The sequence below is a fragment of the Cebus imitator genome, unplaced genomic scaffold, assembly GCF_001604975.1.
Source record: "Cebus imitator isolate Cc_AM_T3 unplaced genomic scaffold, Cebus_imitator-1.0 Scaffold251, whole genome shotgun sequence".
NCBI classification, from domain to species: Eukaryota; Metazoa; Chordata; class Mammalia; order Primates; family Cebidae; genus Cebus; species Cebus imitator.
In genome coordinates, this window is record NW_016107566.1 from 100,162 (window position 1) to 125,424 (window position 25,263).

Here is a 25,263-nt window from a genome sequence, read left to right on the forward strand (position 1 = left end):
GTCTCGGCCTCCCAAAGTGCTGGGATTACAAGCGTGAGCCACCGCGCCCGGCCTGTTATCTTTGACATTATATCGAGGCCAGGCAATCATCAGTGGGCATACTGGAAGAAACACAACACCACATGGGTTTTGCTTCCTTTTCCCAAACCCTCTAAGAAGTTCTATGTCTTACTCTCCTTCCTTTATGTCGTATGCTTTATTTCCCTAAAACATGAAATAATGAAAGAGAGTTGAAAACACAAACATCAAAGGATCTCTACTGGACTGTCCTTTCAATGAAGCTTACTAGTTTTTTTTTCTCCTTGCCAAAATGATTTGAACCCTATGGAAAACTGACTAAAGTTATGTATCACAACATTGATGAAAGAAACTGCTTCAAATGCTCTTTGTTGATTACTCCAACCCAAACACACTGAACAAGGAACTATGACTTTTTCACTGAAATTTTTTTTAGTACACAGCCTAAAAATACTTGACTTACTAACCAAGTAGTAACATATTCATAGGATTTTCCATCTGAATACACAGAGCACATGCTTTTCAATGCGTGGCTATTGTTTGGGCCGTGTTTCTTAACTTCATCACATAAGACCTTTTTTAAAGAGCCAATCCATCTTTAATAATTGTCCATTTGATCCATGTGTAGTTATCATTCCTAGCAGTGTATTGATACACATGTATCTCTGTGATTTTATCTTATACTTTATTGTCTCAAGAATCTCTACAATTATATTCTACCTAGGATACATAATTACAACAAATGTAGATTTATATGGTTGTTTTAGTCTGCTATGGACACTCTCATTCAATTTAATAGCTACTTGGTTGCCTAACATAAGCTAAACTAAGTCTTGTGTCTGTTTCATGGCTGGAGTTCACAGCATAGTGGGCAAGATAATGAGATAAAACACAGCAAAACTGCACCTGTCTTAAATGCTGCAGAGTGTTAGAAGAGTGTTATGAATGTTGAAGTTTCCACCTTGTGTGTGGGTTCAGAGAAGGCATCTTCTCTCTGAATGAATGACTGACTGAGTTAGGTTCGGGGAAGGGAGGGGTAACCACCTATAGCTAGAGGACACAGAATAGAGGTAGTATGGCAAGTGCAAGATGAGGCTGAAGAAGCAGGCAAGGGACAGATTACCCAAGACCTTAAAGGATTTGGGGTTTTACCATAAGAGTAATGAAAAGCTAATGCTGGATGTTAGTTAAGTAAAAGACATAATCAGATGTATTTCTTGAAAAAAATCATTCAGAGTATAATGTTGAAAACAGAATGGCAGTGACTGAGTAGATGTGGAGAGACGGTGTGAGGAAGTTATTCCACTAGACCAGGTAAGAGATAATGGTGGCTTCAGCTAGCTAGGCAGAAATAGAGATGTATAGTAGTGGGCAGTTAAGAGACATTTAGGACATCAAACTGATAGGACAGTTAACAGATGGGTCATGCATGGCATGTAAAAAAGAGGAAGGTATCAAAGATAACACCTGTTTTCTCACTTGTGCAACTGGATAACAAGGACTGGGTTGGCTGATTGGTTGGCTGTTTTTGTTTTCTGGGGGCCAGGGGTGAGGAGGATCTTGAGATATCTTAGACATAACCAGGTATCCAAATCTCATGCTCCAACTGGTTCTGGCCCAGAAGAAAGGTCTGGGTTGGAGATGAAAATATGTTAATTATCTTTATATAGGCCATCTCTGATTTTACAGTGCTTGAAGCAAACACCTCGTTAGAGTGTGACCACATTAAATATTTGTCTATCTTCTCCAATAGACTGTATGTTCCATGATTGCAGTATTTTGATTCTATTTTGATTCTTGTTGTATCTCAGCTCCTCACATAGTTCCTGCGTATAGTAGAGTACCAATAAAAAATACTTATATGAGATAATTAGCAACATAAGACATTCTAATCAACAATGGTAGAACTACAGAAATAACAGAAAAATGTAAATTTTCAACATAATTTTAAAAACTCATAATTTTCTAAATGGGGATATAGGTAAACAATACATTTTACAGATTTATCATTTTATTATATTGTATATTATTTATAATGCTTTATATATTTCTCCACTCAGGGAAAAGACATAAAAGTATTTCTGGATATTTATCAGTTATATAGTTCAAATACAAATTAAATTGGAAGAAAATAAGTTTGATGTACAATAAAAATGCAACTTCACAGTTTACGACTTCTGTACCTCTAAAATGCCCGACAGAATCTAAACTATTAGAAGGAATACATAGTTTTAGCAACGCTTGTTAAAGTACACCACTTCCCACAGATCTCACTTAAATCATTTTATTTATGCATAGTTATTAACTTCACAGACAACATTTTGTACCTCCTTTTTACTGACAAGAAATCTGAAGCACAACTTTCTGAGTTACCAAAAGTTTTGTGACTTATACTAGCTTTAAAAACTAGCTGTACTTGTATACATTTCATATATATTATATATATTCACATATTTTAACCTCTGCGAAAAGAACAAGTTCTACTTCCTTTAAAATTAAATTGAATACTATGTATGTTATACATAATTGCCTTGCTTGATTTTGCTTCAGTTGCTTTTCATCAGCATCTTCCATTGAGAGAGGATGTATCAAGAAACACTTCGGTTAATTAAAAAAAGGGTAAAAAAGACTAAGATCCCACTAAAATACTTCAAGAAAAATGATAGTTATTTTAATTATGCTTCATTCACTTTGGTTTTGTGAATATGAAAAATATGCAAGAAATATTTTTAACAACAGATACATTTCTGGGCACACGATTCACTTCTAACTTTGAATGCAGATAAAACATTCCTTGACTTAATCTTCAACTTAGTTAACACTATACATATCGGTATCTAAATCTTCTTTAGTTTTCACCTTCTAATAAATATTCTAATATACAGAAACAGAAGAATGTTATTACCATTTTCACAAAGCATCTACACTTTTGTATACAGACACTATCTAGACATTTTAAGTAAATGTATTTAAAACTATGACAACACAAGTTGATAAGAGATACTGGTGACAGTATTAATTATACTAAAGAAAAAATATACTAATATAACAAAGAAAAAAACTGGTAAGACTTTTTTTTTTTTGAGAAGGTATGGTTTGCCATTTATTACTTTTTTTATTAGTCAATTAATATTCCAAAAAGGTCTACAAAAAAGCTGAACAACCTCTTAAGCTCTGAATTCATGGCACTGACCTTAGACTTTCTCAGAATGATTTTTAATGCACTCTGTTATTAGTAAAACCTGTTCAAACACATGCCCCATCTGCCAGCACCCCATCTGCAAGAGAGCTTCTTATTCTTGTAGACAGTACAACTTCTGCCTGCTTCCTTCTCTTCTCTACATACCAGCTGTATGGTAATGAGCATGAGCAGCTGAAAAATACTGCATGATAACAAGGCTAATATGAAAACAGCAGAACAGCACTTCCCTTCAGTGAAGCAGTTGTAGCATGAACACAGCTGATAAGCCATTAAACAGAGGTAGGGAGTGATTAGAATTTTGTTTGTGTGTGTGTGGGATGCCTGTGTGTAAGGATGCATACGTGTGTGTGTGTTAAATATGGAATTTCTATGTAACACAGAAATAAAAAGACCCAAGAGAAGCACAGGGTACTAAAGAAAGGTCTAATTTTCTAAGTACTGTTGTTAAAATTTGTGAATCAGTTCCTTAAATGTTTTAAGTCTCGATTTTTATGTAGTAATGATATATCAAGTACCATTTTGACAAGATAGTTTTCAAATTTGTTAAAAAGTATGTTCCATTTCTTAATTACCAAATTTTGGGGGCTTTAGTAGAAAAATGGTGTCAGAAATTAAAATTATAATGAAAACTATATACTAGACATTTTAGCAGCTAACATAATATGTAAATCAATAAAATGTATTTTTAATTCTTATATAGCAATTTTTAAAATTCCAATTTAATGACATTTAAAGCCAACACATTGATTCTGAACATCTGAGAATCTCCAAACAAAATACCAAGATGTCACATATCATTTTCTTCATGTAAGAAGACATAATGGGGTTAATTTTTACATATATGATAGCCATACTGAATGAATCTACATAATGTAAGTAGAACCAAATCACATTAACTTTTTATGTGCAGTATCTTTCCACTCTGGAAAAATTAAAAGTCACTCAGGAAACTGTTTAAGAAAAACTATTCAAAATTTGTGCTGTGCATTTTCTTTCACCATTTGAAGAAACTAAAAATGAAAAAATACTCAAAATCTCTACTGTAAGTATAACTGTATCAGGAGAATTAATTATAATTTTTACCATCACAGCTAAAAAAGTCTTATGAGGGCTTCAAATAGCTATGGAACTCTTATACATAACCAACACACTTTCCATGGGTTATTTCATTTTATCCTTACAACAATCTTCTGTAAAAGGTACTAGTATTATCTCCATTTTACAAATGAGGCTTAGTAAGTGGTAGAGCAAAAGAACTTAAACCCAGGTCCAACTAACTCTGTCAATCCATGCTCTTAGTCACTCTGCTTTTCTGATATAAGCTCCACGAGGGTGAGGGCTTGGATCTGTTTTGTTTACTGTTGTACTCTAAATGCCTAAAGCAGTCCGTGGCTCACAGGAGGTATTGAATAGAGTGAGTAAATAGGTGGAAGAGTTGTTTTCTTTTAAATATTAAGTTGGGAGGAAAGTTACTATATTTTGTCATACACTTTGTAATAACCTTAACCATTTTGATATTGAAAAGAAGATTTACCAATTAAGGAATCTTAAAAATAAGACTGGTAATCTTTGTTCCTCTGTCATATTGAAAATTAAGACTTTAAAAATTTTCATAAACATTCATTTTGAAAGGTTGATACAGAATAAGAGCAAAACTGTACCGATTTTGGTTTTTCAGATTTTTATGAATCCATTTATTTTCATTTTTATTGTCAGACGATGAAAATGCATTTTTCCTTTTAACTAAACATGTTCTTTGACTTCAAATATAAATCAGGGCCAAGAGTTTTCATAATATAAGAGATTTTGTATAATATATGTAAGAGCATGAACTGCAAGAATAGTTCCAACTTAATGAAACAGTACCAACCACCCTTTTATAAAGCAAGATGTAATTATATTATCTCAGAGAATAACGAACTTCTAACAGTAACACAGATTTTTAAAACCCACAAATTCAGACAAGATTTACAAAAGCAGTACTATACTGCCCCTACATGTTCATATTAGTAGCAACAGTGACATTTTAAAATCTTAGGTGATAATGCAGAGATTTCTATGGATTATTGAAAAGCTGTTTAACTCAAATTGTTCCCAAGTGAAATATATGAAATCACCCACACATAAAAATGTAATTAAATAACTCCTAAGTTTCAACGTTCATGCTCAAGACTAGCAAAGGAGAAGAAATTTAAGAAAATTTCATTCAACATTACCATAAATTTTCTCAAATCCTCAAAACAGATTTTCCCATCATTATATGAGGACACCATAAAATAATCACAAACAAATGGCTAGTCGTATGCTTTTGAAATAAATATTGAACCTTTCCTGTCTTGTTTGTGTGGGGTGAGGAATGCTACATGTACTTGAGGAATAAAGTTCAACTTACAAGTTTTGATTTAGTTGTGAATTCCTAAAGAACGTATACATGGAATTCCACTATAAAATTAATGTTTCAAGTAAATTATATCAAAATCTTACATGTATAGTGGATCACTGCAATGTTTTTAGCATTATCTACATTTAGAGTTGCCACTATCAACGACCATTTTCAACTATTCAATCTCCAAAAGAAAAATAAATAGGCAAATAATGCCAATGTAGTAATGTCTCTCCTAAGAAGGAAAACCTGCAATTTTATCAATAGCTCTGAAAAATATTCAGTACAGAAAAACAGAATTGCAAAAACAGTATTAACGTTTGAGAAAGACTTATTGCTGATTAATGTTTCCCCCATTCCTAAATTACAATGAGCTTTATAAATATAAAAACACAAAGATACTATCAAAGTCACAAAAGAAAACTTTATTAACCTAATATCCTATTGACTGAAAAAAATCCTGTTTTAATAATTTTACCCTTCATATTTTAGGAATAAAACACTGTATATACAAATAAAGAGATGTGCTATATCAATAGGTACTTGTAAAGGGAAATAACTGAATTGTAACTGTTAACATTTAGAATGTCATTGGCTTTACCACAAATGGTAGGCCTTTCTGCAATTATGTGTATAGTAAAATTTACATCACATTAAAAATCTGAAATTATATCTATCGTTATATATCCCAAAATATAAATAAATATAACACAAATATATCTACCATAAATTTTATCTACCATTATATAACTAATTTACATATGAGATACATGTTAATTTATGCAACCTTCCATAGTGGCATGGAAAAAGACAAGAACTCTGATTTCTGATCCAGGAATAATTCAGAAAGAAATCACTAAGGTGTGCCTGATAGAATTTCTTATTTAAAACTCCAAAAGAAAGTTGTTTTGCAAAAAATATAAAGGAGTTAAATGGAATCATACTTATCCTTTCAGAGCATCAAAATAATATTTTGTTGATAATAGATACTCTCTAAAAGTATTTGAAAACCAGCAGATTATACATTTCAATAAGGCCACTAATATAATTCTATCAAATCAGGTAAACTGTATGCACATGTATGTAGTTACGTATACATACAAAAAAAAACTATAATACAAATTATCACCAAATGATTTAGAAATGAAAAGTACCTAATTTAATAAAGGAGTCTGATGACTCAATGTATATTGACAAAAACTGCCTAATGCCTTGGCAGACTTCTCAGGACCACTAAAATGTTGAAAGGACTTTTTTCCTGTTTTGTTCACTAATGCATCCCAAGTGCCTAGAAATGTGATTGGCAATTAGTAGATGCTTATTTTTTTTAAATAAATTAAGCCATGTTCATCTAATTTTGAAATGTGACCATGAAATGTGAACAATGAGACAAGTCCCTCAGAGACATGAAGGCTTCTGTGGGCTCAAGGGAAAGGTGCACAACCTTATTCATCTTTGTAACAGTAGCAGCACACACACAGAGTATGCATGCTATATATCAGCAGATTAAAGTTAATTTGGTGGTATTAATTTCCCATGGAAATACTGGGATAATTTTTAAAAAAATGTAGTTGAGGTTCTCTACCCTCAATTAAAGAATTAGTCGCCGGGCGCGGTGGCTCAAGCCTGTAATCCCAGCACTTTGGGAGGCCGAGGCGGGTGGATCACGAGGTCAAGAGATCAAGACCATCCTGGTCAACATGGTGAAACCCCGTCTCTACTAAAACTACAAAAAATTAGCTGGGCATGGTGGCACATGCCTGTAATCCCAGCTACTCAGGAGGCTGAGGCAGGAGAATTGCCTGAACCCAGGAGGCGGAGGTTGTGGTGAGCCGAGATTGTGCCATTGCACTCCAGCCTGGGTAACAAGAGCGAAACTCCGTCTCAAAAAAAAAAAAAAAAAAAGAATTAGTCTACTAGCATGAGCTGTATTTTAACCACTGAAGAAAATATAAAAGCTCCAAACTATCATTGTATTATATGGTGATAATAGCCTATAACTAGGTTAATAAACTTTAGGTACTCATCTATATATGTATGTTTTAAAGTATTTAATATGCATGCCCTCAGAGACAAGCTCAGACTACTTTGACATTTCAAAGTGTGTTCAGTTTTTTACGTGTGGGTGACAGCTGTAAAACTCAAAGGTCTCTGGAGTTAGTTCCATGCTTTTGGAGATAGCTGTGTTCCTAAATTCAGAATATTTTGGATTGTAGAAAGGTAACAGAGTGCATATACTGTTTATCACAGAACACTTTCAGCGTATCACACATTAATATTTCTCCAGCAAATATGTAACTATTCAGATAAATAATAAAGGTGACTGTTTTATGTTAGTTTGGGTTAGGTTTTGCTATCTTTAACTTTTGAGTTTTCAGAGTGGTTTGGATTTCTACTCTGCAGACAAGGGACTGTGGACTTATTTCACACTGGTTTACCTTGCCAGGAGCTTAGTTCCAAGTTTATTTTTAGTGTATTTTTCATCTGTCTTCCATATTACAAGTCTTAACATTAAGTTAGTTTCTGTAAAACATAACTTAGTTTAAATTTACAAATTCATAGAGCCTTGCCGCTTGATGTCAAAATTATACAAATCATTACCTAATTAAAAATTTGTTACATAAAAGACAAATTCATGGAAGATGTTTCCATAATGTAGTTACAGATTTATTAATCATGTGCTAATTTGCTTTGTACTCATATCTGACAACTCAGGTACAACCCAATACTAAAACATCATCTGATGACAAAAACATACAGAAGGCAGTATTACCAATAATTAGATAATGAAATCATCATAAATTGTTGGGAAAGGTGAGAATTACACATTTAAAATACCAAGATTATATGTCAAAAGTTAACCCTTAAAACATCTGGACACTAAGGGTCCATTCAACAAATTCTACTCCAGATCCTTATACTGCAGTGGCTGTGATGCTGGAATAAACATGCTTGAGTTAGAATCCTAGCTACATTACTGACTGGCTGAGGGTAAGAACCTTCCTATGTCTCAGATTCCTCATGTGTGAAACAGACATAATATAATACAACTTACTTCACAAAGCGATTTTAAGGATTAAATGAGTTTATGTACAGAAAGTAACTAGAGTAGTGCCCCTTCTACATATCAAGTCAGACTCTATTCTATTACCCTGTTCTATTGTCATCAAAATATCAATATTAATAGTAGTATTTATTTTCTGTCTCCCCAAACTAGAATCTAAGCAACATGAGGGCATGGCCTTTGTCTATCAAGTTCACTGTTATATCTTCAGGTTCCAGAAAAGTTCTCAACTCTATTCTAGGTGCTAAATACGTATTTTTTAGCTGACATTAACATGAATAAGTTGATGGCAAGATGTAATGTGCAGCAGTATAATTAATAAGAAAAAACATAAGACGTGAGCCCAAGCAATAATACAAGTTTCCTCTATCACTCCTCTGATCACCTACTTAGCAAACACCTTCATGTTTTAATTCAAGGTTACTGTGAAGCCCTTCCTGAACCACTCGTATTGAGCTTTGGGTGCCCCCCCTTACACTCCAACAGTACTTTGTACGTAGGTCTATTTAAGCAATTATCATTTTGTAGTGTAATGATTTGTAGTTTTATCACTGTGACTTTCCATTTGTGCATACCATGGGCATCAGGAATCATCACCTAATTATAGCCAGTGCCTTGTACAGTACAGAGAATGAAATCTCAAGAAAATTGACAATTTATGTTGCTTAATCACATTGATGCATGATGCAGAAAACATTCTTAAAGAGAAAAAAACCAAAGGATCTAAAATAGAACGGTCTGATATGTGGTAACTAACACTAATTAATGCTTTTATTGATAAAGTAAGTAGTGACCATAAAGAACATCAAAGGATCTGGGAATGCTTGTATTTTCCAAGTACCAATGGAATATATACATGAGGTAGATAAGCTTAGAAAGCCACATTTTCGTTTCCTCACTCAAAAAAAAAAAACAAAAAAAACAAAAAACAAACGAACAAAAAAAACCCTATCACAAAACAGGTACCCTATTATATTCCCTCCCTAAATTTGCTCAAATCACCACCCTATTCTTTCTTCTCTTCAAAGCACTATAATTTTTTTCTCTATTTTAGCATTTTCTGATATTTAGGAGCTACTCTAGACTCCCAAAAGTACCACCTAAATGACTATACCCTGTGTGTTTCTTTTTCATTTTCAAAATTAGTAAGTAGTAATTACTTTTAAAATTAAGTGTCAAACTGTATCTGAGTTTTGTTAAATTTAGAAAATGAAATATTCAAAATCACAGCTGCACAGTCATTTAAAAACATTTAGTAAACAAAAACATCCCACATTCTTACAGCACAAAAATTCCTTAAAGATTTTTCCAAGTTTAACAGATACTTCAATGAATCAGCTATACAAATATTTACACTAACTTTCTCCTGCATATCTCTGGAAGCATAAAAAGGTATTAAAAATAACCTCTCAATTGTAAGAGTTTATAACCCAACCAAGGAGATATCTCTTCAAAGTTGTCATATAACATCATTGAACAGCTGGTTTAGTATGTCTGAGGACCAAAGACAATAGCAGTAATTGCAGTGTGTTTCATTTAATGGATGAGGACAACAGTGGATGAAGTCAGTGCCAGAAGGGAGGTTTCAAGAGACAGGTAAGTTGAACCAAGAGGTCATGGAAAGGATGCAGAAAAACAGAGGCATAAATGTAACCAGTGGATACCAAATAGACTAGTTACAGGGGAGGAAAGGATGGCAGTGGCTTTTAAAAGGTTTTATATTTCTGTATGTTAAGGAGATATGAATGTTTTTACTTGGCTAAGAGTTCCATGAAAGTGATGTTGAGTTTCATGAAATCTCTTTTAGTCACCAAGGCATTTTAGAAAAGGAGATTTGCTACAACTGCTTGAAATGAGAATTAATCATAGCTAGACTATAATTTTTTTTAAAAAAGGCAAACCAGGATTGGGGCTAAATGACAAAGCTATGACAGAAATGCAATGCTAAGTAACAGTGCTATAGGAAATAGGCAAGTATTTCTGGCAGCTGCTCTTGCTAGCATGAACTCTTACAGTAGAGATTATTAATAGCTATATACTTTGAGAGAGGTTGTCACTTATACTCTAAAGATACCACACTAAAATTCAGAAATGTAAAAGTATAATCTAATTTGACAAAAACTTAGACGACTATAAGAAGACTCTCCATATAAAAAATATGTTGAATCAATAAGTTATCAAATCATACATGTGGGTCATCTGTTTAGATAAAAACATGAATCATAGTTTTAAAACCATGAGAAGAACAGAAGAAAACTACAGTTGAAAATAATATAGGTGACAAGTCTACGGCAAATATTATCTCCCATAAGAATAAAAAATAAAATCACCATGAGCAACAAATAATTTTTTAATCTATTGATATATTTTACTTATGAGGCTTTAAGTAAAAGCACATATTGTTATTTTCTCAAAATGAAAATTCAGTTCATAGAAACCCTAGAATAATAAACGTGGAAACACAATGCTACAGTATTAGCTAAGTCAAGTCCACAATACAAAGTTTTGCCATAAAAATAAATGTGCTTTAAAATACAATTTCTTTGTCTTTTAACAACATTAGAAACCCCATGCTGTTTTTGAACTGATACAATCTTTCTGAAAATAATTTAGTAATATTTATCAAGAATCTAAAGAAGTTCATACTTCTTGACCCAATAAAACTATTTCTAGAAATCTGTGTATAATGACGTGGTTAAAGATTTATGTATAACAATGTTCAAAGCAGGTCATAATCTAAATCAAAAATAGTGAAAAATTATGATATATTTCTATGGCAGATTATACACTTTTGAGTACCTACAGCTATGGGGTAATACTAACGGTATATTAAAAATGAATTAAAGTGACAGTTTTGTTTAAAAAATTACACGCTTAAAATCCTTATTGTGGTTATTTCTGGCTAGTGAAATTATTAATAATTTAGGAAACTGTAAAGATAAGTCTCTTTTCTACACTATATATTGAGCATGTCTAATATTTTTATAAAGAGAAGTAAAAGATATTAAATATTGGAGGGAAATAAAAATTCATTATATAGCCATTGAACTCACACTTTGGAGGATATTAAATTACTAAATTTGAGAGAACAATAAGTTCCAAATTTGCTTTACCAACAGAGCTTATGATGGTCAGTGTTTTGGGTATGGACAAAATCTTCATATGAATGAAAATTTTATTGTAGAACAAATAATTAGAGATTTTATTTTCTGGGGGGAAAAAAAAACAATATGACTGTTTAATAATCCTGGCAGACCTTGCCGAAAAGTTCTAACAAACTCAACAGTCTACTACAGGGACATAATAGATTAAATATACTCCCTGAACTAACTGAAGTTTATACATACAAAATCAACAAATTAGGTTATGTCCAAAAGAGGAAATTAAAATTCTGAATACAGGCTTGTCTATTATCATGAAAACTGAACAATGAAAAAGGCCTGAACCTAACACAGTGCTCCTGAGAGGTGCTGTGAGAGGTGCTGGTTTTTGTTTTTGTCATAATTGTCAAAAAGTACCAACTAATTAACTGATAAGAATGGTACTGCATTGCCATTTGAGAATTGTTACCCATGAGACACCCTGTTCTCAGTTGCCTGACCTTGGACTCTGAAGTATTATCCCTCAGTTTACAAAAAGACACAGGACAAAACGTGTATGTCTGAATATTTCCAGTTTTTTTCATGACTAAAATTGTTACATAATCTGTGGGATAACTTTGTAAGTAAAATTTTAAAAATCATAAAAGATTACACAAAAAAGTTTCAATTTATCAAGGGACTGTACTACAAAAATTATTTGTAAGTCAATTGTTTGAAACTTTGTATTTTCTCATAGAAACAATGTCAACAGCAATAAGCCACCAGGCTAACCCTACAAAATACTAATATAATAGTAGTTGAAAGTGTTAAGTTCACAAGAAAAAGTTGTATATGACACAAAGCATAGTAAAAGAACAGGCAGGCTGGGCATGGTGGCTCACACCTGTAATCCTAGCACTTTGGGAGGCTGAGGTGGGCGGACTGTCTGAGTTCAGGAGTTCAAGACCAGCCTGGGCAACATGGTGAAACCCTGTCTCTACTAAAATACAAAAAAACTAGCCAGGCATGGAGGTGTGCGCCTGTATTCCTAGCTATTCGAGAGGCTGAGGCAGGAGAATTGATTGAACCCAGGAGGCAGAGGTTGCAGTGAGCTGAGATCACGCCACTGCACTCCAGCCTAGGCGACACAGCGAGACTGTGTCTAAAAAAAAAGAACAGCTAGTACCTGCAGCATTAGAGAGTCCTGAGATTAAATACCAGTGTTATTAATTACCAGAAAACCGGGAGAGTTATTAACTTGTCTGAGCCTCAGTTTTCCCATCTACTGAATGGAGATAAAACTTAGTGTTTCATTAACATTTAAACCATTTAAGGATTAAATGAATTAAAACATAAAAAGTAGCTGAGCAGTGCCTAGAATACATAGTTGACTCTTTTGAAATGATAGCAACCATCAATAGCATTATTATACAATACATTTAGAAGATAATAAAAAGCACTACGTTAAAATTCTAGTGATTAGGCTAGGCCTAGTGTTGCTCATAATCCTAGCACTTTGGGAGACTGAGGCAAGTGGATCACTTGAGGTCAGGAGTTCAAGGCCAGCCTGGCCAACATGGTATAAGCCCATCTCTACTAAAAACTATGCAAACAAAAACAATTAGCTGGGCATGGTGGTGGGCACCTGTAGTCCCAGCTACTTGGGAGGCTGCAGCAAGAATTGCTTGTATCTGGGAGGTGGAGGTTGCAGTGAGATGAGATGCACCCTGGTACTCCAGTCTGGGCAACAGAGCAAGACCCCGTCTAAAAAAAAAAAAAAAATTACAGTGATTAGGTACACAAAAATAAAATCCTTCTTCCCACAAACACAAAAAGAATTAGAGAAAATGAGTCTTTAAAGGAAAGTAATAGCTTAAATCTCTAGTAACCCCATTCTAAAAACTCATCATCAACTGAAACTTACACATAAACAAAAAAACCATATGCAAAAGAAAACTTACTATAGTACTGTTTTAAGAGTAAAAACCTGTTTTTCACTGATTTTTTGGATAACATTTTATTAAAACACACTCATGCCTATTTGTTTAAGTACTGTCTCTGGCTGCTTTCACGCTACAAAGGCGGAGACAGCTGAGTGTAACAGAGGCCAACTACATGGTCCATAAAGCCTAAAATATTTACTGGCCCACTGCAGAAAAAGCATGTGGACTCCTGATTTAAGATGACCATACATAAGATGTGATAGTAATACTTTTTCAAATGACACACAAATATTCTACTTTATTCCTATTTTTATTTTAAAGAAAAAAAATTTTAAGTATGGTCTTTGGAATAGAATTTGATATGGAATATAATCACTATGAAATTGTTTTCAACTACTGGAAATGGCAGTTGTATATTTCACTATTTCCTGAGTTCCTGGGTCTCAGATGCATAAAACCTTATCCCATATCTGTGCCCCACCCTTCCCACCAAAGCTCTACTCAACTGTCTCCTGTGTTGCTGATGCCTATGCTACACAAACTCAAGAATATATGAGGCACTTTAAATACAGTCTTTGTCTATGAGCCCACACAGTCAAACCAGATATATTTAAATCCCAAATAAACCAACAATTTGTTGTGATTTGAAAATTGCTACTAAAATAGTTAACACTGAAGAATAATTTTAAGAGAATATTCTAAATGCTTAAAAGTGCTCCAAACAAAAACAAAATGAGTCAAGAGATAATATTTGAGCATTAAAAGTCCATTTTCTTTCAACATACAATTATTAAGCCAGGCATGGTGGCTCACGCCTGTAGTCCCAGCACTTTGGGGGCTGAGGCAAGAAGATAAAACGTTGAGTCCATGAGTTCAAGACTAGCCTGGGCGACATGATGAAACCCCATCTCTACAAAAATAGCCAGGTGCAGTGGCATGCACCTGTAGTCCCAGCTACTCGGTAGGGTCTCTTGAGCCCAAGAGGTAAAGGCTGCAGTGAGCCAAGGCTGCAGTGAGCCAAGACGGCACCCCTACACTCCAGCCTTGGAGACAGAGTGAGACACTGTCTCAAAAAAACAAAACAAAAACACAATGCAATTATTAGTTGTTAAGATGCATGTTAACATAATTTCTCTTACTACTAGAAAGAAAAAAAAATGATGCTAGGTAAGCTGTTCAGTGCCATCAAGATGTATTCTTATTTCACATATGCTTATAATGTGAAAAAATAATGCACCTTAGGATTTAAGAAATATAATATTACCATAATTAGGCATTCCAATTTCAAAGAAAAAATAATTATTTTTCTATAACCTATAAAATAACTAGTTATTTTAAATATCTTTACCTATTTTACAGGTTAAATAGCTTTTTCCTATAAAATTTGTCTTTCCCTAAAAGACAACCAAGGTTTTTTTAGTTAAAAATTGCATTCCCCAATTTTCCTGATACTCAGAGATACCTGCAGAACTAATTTTTCATAAAGTATTCCAGCTGATATTCATGACCAGGAAAGTCTGAGAAAACACGAACAAATTATGAGGACTTTTAAAGACTAAAAACATTTTTTTCTCTCTCTCTCTTAATTTTAGCTTTTTTTCAGAGGCAGGGTCTCACTCTGTCACCTAAAATGGGATCCAGTGGTGCCATCATAGCTGACTGTAAAACCTCAAACTCCTAGGTTCAAGAAATCCTCCTACCTTGGCCTCCCAAAGTGTTGGGATTACAGGCGTGATTACAGGGATTTTAGGCCATGCCTGGCCTAAAAACATTTTTATTTAAAAGTAACAAATTAATAGCTAGGTTGCTATTTACTGTTGTTAGAATTAAATCCAATGCTTATATAGTATCTCAGATGAGCAAATAGAATAATTTATATAATACATTAACTACCAGTACTAATATTACACCTACTAAGGCAAATTAATTTCCTGAAAATATTTGAAGAGATATAAATTGAAGTTAGTTATGACTGCTATCTTAAAATTTTTTCCACTATTTTCAAACACTTATTTTTTTATTTTGTGCAAAATATTAACTGTGCAAACATTAACTTGATTCAGTATCTATGATGACTAGGAGAACACCATGCTTTCAAATTTTAATAGATCAAGACTGCATATAGTCTCATTAAGCAATAACTATACATTCAGCTCACGACTTGGAAGAAAAAAAGTGGTCTGCAAAATACAGAAGTATGCTTGCTTTGTGTGCTTTGTTGTCAATGTATATAGGGCAGTCTGCTTGAAAGAAAGTAAAAATACCCAATGTAAAAGCCATTCAATATGTAAGGTACAAAATATTATTAATTATATAACCACAATCCCTCTAATATTTCTAGTAGTCAATGAGTTATGCAATAGTAAATTATTGGCAGCCAGGCGAAAACTGAATGAGTTCATTTCATTTGTCTTAAATATCGTCTAAAAATTTTTAGTATGAATTTCACTTTTCATATTTTTTATTCTGCTATTATAACTGCAGGCTATAATTATAATTTAACATAACACAGTAACCTAGAAAAGTCAAATTAAATAGTGACCCTAGAAAGCCCTCAGGGAAGCCTTATAGTTCTCTATCAATTTTTCTTACAGAATCTTCTTCTATGCCTTTTAAACTTAATGTCTGTGTTTGAAGACAAAGACAGGAAATATATACTGTAACATAATGAGGTAATCTCCCATATGTACTTAAGTTTATTAAAAATATTCAATAAAAAGAACAAAATTAACTTGATTATTAACATCTTAATCATTTAATTTTAAAAAGCCCTATAACTTCTTTTTCTCAATTTTTAAGTTTATTTGCATTAGTTTTTTTTTTTATAGAGGTATAAGGTAATAAATTAGTTTATTAGTGACTTTAAAGCTATTAGAGGCCCCTGTAAGATGCTCAAATCAGAGCAGTGACCTCATTCAGAAGAAGCTATTAAAATGACAAGGTGAAAGCAGACAAAATAAAAGAAATACTTTCTATAAACAGTAAAGCAGAAAAGAATCAAGAGGGTACTGGGGAATATTTGTATCCTGTTTTCCATGTTTACATTGTATTATATTTAAACCTCATGCAAAAGTTTTCCAACATGGCTGCCACTTGTTTGGAGTAGAAGTGGAAACTCAAAAAGAACTTAAATAATTACAAAATGAGTTTTTATGAAGGTTAAGTTCCAGAAAACAGAAGATTCTCCTAAGGAGAAAAAGCACTTGTCCAGTGTTAAGAATTAATTCTATCTAATAGAATGTTTCCCTTTTAGTTAAAAGAAAAATACAATTATGTGTCAATTAAAAACAAAATAAAACTTTAAGAAATGCATAAAAAGACAGAACCCTAACAGTGCTGATGATATACCCAAATATACTCATTTAATCCCAAGCAGTGGTTGGTTGGTTTGTTTCAGGCTCATAAATGTACATTAGAGCTAAAAATATATCACTCGAATAAATAATTTGAAACTGGCAATTTCAATTAACTCAGGAAATACAAAAAATTGCTCATGTTAACAGGGCCAAAACTTGTTGACTGGGGAGAGGAGTACGTAATCCTGAGAAACATCCAACAGATCATACAATACAAGTTCTACAAAATGTTTGTTAGTTCAGGATTGTCTATATATAAACTGTATCGTGACTCCCACACAATAGCAGGCTATTTTTATTTTATATAACAGCAAAAAGTAGTGTTCCTATTAAGTTTGAATTTAAGGAACAGCAATTTAAAAATAATACACCTTAAGAGGTCAAAGAAGTCTAAGGACTTGGAATACTTTTTAACGAATTAAATGCTGTATTTCCTATGTATACGGAGAATACCATCAATGTTTTGCCTTTAATGCAAAATAAAAACTACAAATTTATAGTGCTAATATTTGTCAACATATTTCAAAACCTACCTTTTTACATTGACTAATTTTAGATAAATTTGCAGGATTCTAACCTTATGAAAAATAAAGGTGACAAAAAGGTGGACTGGGTAACCCTATCTTCCAGGCTTTATATCATATTATAAAACTATCACTTATATGTAAGTGTTTACTGGCTATACAATGCATTGATAGTTTTAATTACAAATATCAATTGAAATGTGAGGCATCTCTTCACTAAAAGAGGCTAAAGTACTTCATTTAAATAAACATTCATATTTTTCAAATGTGAGACTTACCCGTCTTCGACAAAAAGGGAGGCCTTGGGCAATGATGCTAATGCTAAATATCTTCATCACAGTTTGATGTGGTAGAGGCTCTTTTGCACTTTTAAGATCAACAGGAACCAAGCCATGGTTTAGAGTAGTTTTTCCTGGTTTTGACATTTTAAAACTCCTCTTGGTTGATGAATACTCTCTACATGTAATACAGGCACATTACCAAAAGCTCTAACCACTAAATTTTAAATCTATATATTTAATAATAGTTTTTAAAAGGCTGAGAACCCAAGGCCTGCTGCTTTTGTCTTTCAACCTTCTCCTACCAAATGTCCTGACCTGCCTGACGCTTGGTGAAGTGCAAACTATCCTAGAATAGCCAGGAATTATAAACTACTGAAGTGAAAGCTCCTGCTCCTGCCAGTCAAACAGCTGGTGAACCTCTCATACAAAGTCAGTAATATGAACACAACCAAAGCAGGGCTATGCTGTAAGGTCTCTTTTAATATATCTCCAACCAACTAACCTAAGAGTGTTTCCTAGAAAGTGAAAGTAAATTTTTATTTACAAAAACAAACAAACAAAAACACAAACATTTTATCTTCTCTTGAATATCTATTAAGTCTGCCTTATCCAAATGTCAGTATTAATATTTTAGGAATGTTTTGAATCGTGTTTCAAATTTAAGGATGGTGTTATGGATGGTTAAAAAAAAAATCCACACATACACATTTGTTCTACCTTATATTATAATGAGCGCTATTTTTTCAAGTGCTCATCTTAAGTGTGCTCTTTCCCTTTTCCATACATACCAGTCTTTATCTCATACTCCCTAGACATTAAATACTGTACACTCTAGTTCTCTAATAGCTATTAATACACACTTCAGATTAATCTTCCTACTAGAGTTTTCAAAAATTGTCAATCTCTTTAATTCTGAAAAACTTATTGATTCTACTTGAAAGTATAACAGTCACCCATCAATTAAAGATATGTAAAAAGTGTATGTATTTATAAAGTAATCTACGATGGAAAGTAATTATAGTAAAATGGAGATTTAACTAGCCAGTCCATTGCAATCCCTACTGCCTAATTTCTCCTACGTAGTATGGTCAGATAAATCTTCCTAAAACACAGAGAGGGAATGTACTGTGCTGTCTACTCCTCAAGAACCTTCAGTGGCTCTCCAAGGCCTGAAATAAAGTCTAGAGATGAAGACTCCCCTTACAATGCCTCCAAGCTAAACTTTCCAGGAGTATCTCAAATATGTCCCTAAATTAATCACTTGTGCGAGTGTTAATTAATCTTTATACTATATTCCATGTTCCTAATAGACAGTAGATAGTAATTGTGAACTATCCATACACAGTGCTCAGTAAGCTATTCTCTCTTTCCATTCTATTTTCTTCTTCCAATAGCTAGTCAGCTCCACTTATCTCTCCTTCCAACTTTTAACTTCCAAGCTTTTATGGATGGAATTTTACAGTGGGAATTTAGACCAAGATATGGGAGGATGTGAAAGGATAAAGTTAGAAATGGGTGATTTCTTTTTGACTTTGGAAAGGCTGGCATCGCTAAGTATTAAAGTTGGCTGTTGGGAAGGCAATCCATACACAAGAAATAGTCCCATTTCTACTGGTAGACCTTTCTCTTATACTACAATTTAAAATGTAGTTAAAAATGCAAAATCGTTGGCAACAATGCTATACAAAAATAGATTTCTCCAAAGCTATGTAAATGGTCAATAGGCACAGGAAAAGATGCTTAACATCACTAATTAGGGAAATGCAAATCAAAACCACAATGAGCTACCACTTTGCATCCATTAGGAAGTTTTTTTTTGTTTTGTTTTGTTTTTTAAATAACAACAACAACAACAACAAATAGAAAACAAGTACAGGCCAGGATGTGGGGAAATCAGAATCCTTGCGCATCCTTGGTGGCAATGTGAAATGAATATAGCTGCTGTGGAAAATAGTATGACAGTTCCTCAACATATTAAACATAAAATCAGCATATGATCCAGCATTTCCACTTCTGAGTATATACCCTAAATAATTAAAAACAGAGACTTGAACAGATACCTGTATACACATTCGTAACAGCATTATTAACAATAGCCAAAAGGTAGAAGCAACTCAAGTCTCAATAAATGAATGAACAAAATGTGACATATACAAACAAGGGAACATTATTCAGCCCTTAAAAAGAAGGAAAATCTGACATATGCTACAACATGCATGAACCTTGAAGATATTATACTAAGTAAAATAAGTAAGTCAAAAAAGGATAGCGTATGATCCGCTTATGTAAGGTACCTGGAATACTTAAATTCATATAGACAGAAAACAGAATGGTGGTTGTCTGCGGCAGGGAGAGGTAGAAATGAGTTACTGTTTAGTTGGCATGGCACTTCAGTAGCAGAAAATGAAAACATTCTGAAGATGGATAGTGGTAATGGTTGTATAATTAAGTGTAAATAGATTTAATGTCACTGAATTGTATACTTAAATGTAGTTAGAATATTAAATTTTATGTTGTATATATTTAACTATAAATTTTAAATGTTTTTAAACAACAAAGTAAATGACTGAAAATGGAACAATCACCACCAAAAAAACCTCGAGGTATCTAAGGTTAGGAGAGAGAAGGGATAATGTGAGAGTGCCGGAAACCTGTAAATTGGTAGTAGAAACACGGTAAGAATGATATCCAAGATACCATGTCTACAGCCCTACGAGACAACTTACTAACTTGCAGAATTAATGATATATGCTAGTCTTAGCATCTTCTCAGATGCTTGCTTTATTTTCTAACATAAGACTAATCGTTTTGTTTGTGAAACCTATGTCATATTATGTCCTCTCATTAGACAATCTCTTTTGCTAAAGTAGTTTCCATGGAATATCCCTATCTCAGTTACTAACACTACCTATTTTGTTAATATTACAACAGTTCTGTAGTCCGGGGCTATTTTTTAAAAAATTCTGTCTCAGTGATATCTTTGAAATCAATCGGATAATTAACCCCTATGAATTTTCTTTTTCTGAACTACATAGAATATACAATTGTAACAATGTGATACTCCAATGCAGAAAAAGTAGAGGAATGTAGTACATTCTACAACATCTTCATCTGGCATTTAGAAAAATGAATCAAACAGATCTAGTTAACAGCCAGTGGTTATTCCCCTGGTTAATAAAGATAATATACTGGATATTATAGTTTTTCACTTTTTACATTTAAAAGTCCTCAAAGAACTCTGAGGTCAAATGTATTTACATGTAGACATTTTAAAGATAAGAAAAATCCCAAATCTCAATAAGTCTGATCCTAAGGGGAAAAAAATATTAAGAATTGAAAAGAACTTGGATTGGGAAAATTAAAACTAAAATCAACAGTTTCTAGTTTTTAAGAGACCAAAAGTTAGTATGAAATAAAACAAGCATTTTCATTTTCATGAAATAATTTACAATGATAACAGAAACACAACATAAGTGAATATAATTAAGGCTGTCTGTATATCAAACATTGAGTTTTTTAGTAGATACCAAGTTTTGGTAAGCACAAACTGGTGACATTCTCTAATTCAACTTTTTAAAAAAATCAGTAAATAGCTGCCCTCAACTGGATAGTACAGTGCATTGCAACTGCAGCAAACCAAACAGTGTAACTGAATCATGCGTTTGTCATGATTTATTTTTGGAAAAAGAAGACATTATCAGTGATGGGGCAAAGAGTACTAATTTCCAAATACATATACACTACATGTTTCATCTTTTTTGGAGAATTCAAGTAACAATACTTCTAAAGCAATATTCCCAATGAGTATGGAAACACTCAAAACACCAAACCTTCAAATATAGACAAAAATCCTAATAAATGAGGGAAATAATAGACACTGTATATAAGAACCTCAACTGTTAATACTGCAAAATGTCCAAACCACAGTGCTTCAAAAATTGAAAAAAAAAAAACAAAAAACTTCAAAATGCAGCTAATTCCGTGTATTCAAGAAAAGATAAAGTCTGGGTCTCAATTATACTCTTAAAAACATTTAAGATGCTCTTTAATTATTACCCCAATTGAGACTCTTAAAAACCAACAAGGCGTTTAACGATAAGTTTAGAAAAGATGATACCACAATAAGGCAATGCAGTATGGCAGGAAGGAGCATGGACTCCAGAACCAAACTGACTTAGTCCAAATCCTGGCTCTACCAGGTATGACCTTAAATTAACTCATTTGTGTCTCAATTTCACCTACCGCTTAGGACTGTTATGAGGATTAAAAATTAGTGATACAAGTATCAGAATAATGCCTCACGTCTAGTTAGTGTTCGACAGTGTTAACTGAACTGCCATTATGACTACCACTACTACTATTGCAATCAAAAATCCCACAGAGCTTTGTGGATTACATTACCAATCTAAAAATCACCAGGAAATAAAGCAGAGATTCTAAAATCCATCTATAAAAACTCTGGAAAACAATATTTTAAAACATATTATCTATAAGTTTCAGAAAGACTTCTATAGTTCTGTCAAAATGTTCACCAAACACTGAAGCTGCAGTATCTTAGCCATAGTGTCCTGGCATTTTAAGATTCCAGATATCATTGATCATCCATGATGGGCTAAACATTAGGGAATTTGTAGTAAAGAAAAGGTCTTTATATAAGGTAACTTATTTTGCCCACTTATCACTTCCTGATTTTCTTTCTTCTAAAAATTTGCATCCGCAAAAACAATTATATATAAATGTTACATATAACAAAATATCACCAATATGGTATCTGTACAATGCATTACAGCTCCAAGCACTCCAATTCTCTTGTAACAACAACAGAAATACCATCACAGCAATTTATTCTGGATTTCCTTCTTTTCTTTCATTATTATACAAAAGGCTAGAAATTTAGCTGCTCTTGACCAAAGCCACAGCATACGAGCAGCATAAAGATTTTCCATTTTTCATAAATTATTCCTGAATCAGCTAAAACAATCATTTGGAAGATGTAAATTTACCTGCAAGTTCAAATTAACTTTATACCAAAGGTTATCAAAGTCTTACCTCAAAAACTTCCACAGGAAGAATATCAACATGTTATTTGAATTCAGTATTATTCACTGCTTCTGTGAATTTAGGCAAGAAGTGACTTACTCTGTTGTAGAAACAGAAAGTCCCACATGCTAAACATTATGCCATTACTCAAGTGCAATAAATCAGAATCAAAATCTTCTGATCAGATAATATGGTATTATCAAGCATACTCATTTATTCACATATACAGCATAAGGCAGGTTATTTTCTCTACCAAATCAGTTTTTAGTCTTTCCTACTATTGTAGATATCAGAGTGGTATTTTCCTACCAAGCAATTCATGAATGAAAGCAATTCATGGTTGAAAACAGAACAATTTAAACACAAAGGAAAACACTCATAAATCATGAAATTAAACCCTCTGCTTAATGATATATAAACTATCAAGCTTGTATTAGCAATAAATGTAAAAAAAAAAAAATCCAGCATGGAACATATTACTTTAAATGCAGAAACATAAATACAATTAGATTTAGCATCAAAGAAAAAAATATGGCATACCTTTTAAAGTTTTAGTATTCACAAAAGGTACATCAAATGAATAAAAATGTTTTATAAGATTAAAATCACATTTAAAATGATTCCTAAAAATGTTCTAAAAGATATTTATTTACATGCTCAAAGTGCTCACTCAGAAATATTACAACTTCCAATTATAATGCATTTGAGACATTATATGTATGTAAACATTCAATGGATCACACACTGCACTTCTCTGCTAATTTTATTTAGGCAACAAGGACAGCCCCTAACTACTTAAGAGAAATACTCTTGGGTTATGATGTAGCATATATAACATATACAAATGTTATAAAAATGTGACCTGGTAATTGGACATTTGCAAAATAAAAGCATTGCATATACATGCCTATATACGCAGATATGTAGCATTTTCAAAATAAAAATGCTAGCATACTAGATTATATAAAGTATTGTTAACAGCTCTGATTTATGGAATCAACATCTCAATGTCAGACATTTAAGCTTTTTTATATTCCAGTTATTTCCAAAACTGTAGTGGAAAATACATTATAAACCAAAAAGTAAAACACAGAAAACCAACCAAACAAGTGCTAATAAATTATAAGTTGACAGATGACACAACTATCCCATGGTAAACCAGAAACTCCAAGATTTAGAAACCTTAACTATTTAAAGTCTTTCAGTACAATTACCTGGAGGTTATACTTCAGATTTCTACAAAGAGGAGGCTAAATATTTAATAGAAATAGACTGTCTGACTTCTCTTCAGATGATTGAGATTAAGAACCTTGCAGTTTTAGAGTATATTACATCTCTGAATCAACAGAGTGAAGAGACAACCTACAGAATGGGAGAAAATATTTGCAGACTATGCTTCCAACAGGGGGCTGATATCGTGAATTTACAGGCAACTCAACAACAATAAAAACCAAATAACTCCATTAAAAAGTGGGCAAAGAACATGAATAGGTATTTCTCAAAAGAAGACATACGAAGACATACACATTATTTTCATGCCAACAAGCATGAAAAAAAATGCTCAGCATTATTAATTATCAAAGAAATGCAAAGTAAAATCACAAAGAGATCTCATCTGACACCATTCAGAATGGCTATTAAAAACACACAAAAAATAATGTTGGCGAGGATGTGGAGAAAAAGAAATGCTTATACAGTGTTGGTGGGAATGCAAATTAGTACAACCTTTATGGAAAACAATATGGCGATTTCTCAAAGAACTAACAATAGAACTAGGGCATCTACCCAAAGGAAAATAAATCATTATTTTAAAGACACCCAAGAATTTAGTTGGTGATTATTATAGTCACAATTTAAGTCAACTATGATAACTAACCCACATATATGTGTGTGTACACATATAAAAATGGAAAACTATTCAGCTATAAAAAAGAATGAAATGTCTTGTGTGTACACATGAACATGGAGTCTGTAATAAAAGATATTTAGAGACTCAGAGGGTGAGAGGCAGGGAGGGTGTTGAGAGATGAGAAATCACTTAATGTGTACCATATACACTATCTGGGTGATGGGTACACTAAAGGCCCAAATTTCACCACTACATAATATATCCATGTAAAAAAAAAAAAAAAAAAAAAAAAAATTGCACTTCTACCACTTACAAAAAAAAAAAAAAAAGTATACTACAGCTCTAATAGTATTAAGTATATGGTCTTCTTGTAATAAGGTTCAATTTGGTGAGCTTTCCTTCATTATATTTCAGTGAACAATATAGCTAATTTATAAAATATATCTAAATAAACTTCAATTACTTCAATTGCATTACTTCAATTCATTTGTGTCTGCCTTCTTTTAAAAAAAAAGGCATGTAT

At 32.8% G+C, this 25,263-nt stretch overlaps 1 protein-coding gene across 4 annotated transcripts in view; it reads right to left on the reverse strand.

The window, feature by feature from the left end:
• FBXW7 (F-box and WD repeat domain containing 7) overlaps positions 1-25,263 on the reverse strand; it is a 235,594-nt gene that overhangs the window by 44,214 nt on the left and 166,117 nt on the right. Inside the window, exon 1 of one of the 4 annotated variants that reach the window (XM_017498760.2) lies at positions 17,849-19,550. The exons of the other annotated variants lie outside the window; for them this stretch is intronic. Within the exon in view, the coding sequence (XP_017354249.1) occupies positions 17,849-17,995 (147 nt within the window). The 5' untranslated portion in view covers positions 17,996-19,550. Of the gene's footprint in view, positions 1-17,848; positions 19,551-25,263 lie in introns of those variants that run through there. 4 annotated transcript variants of the gene reach the window in all.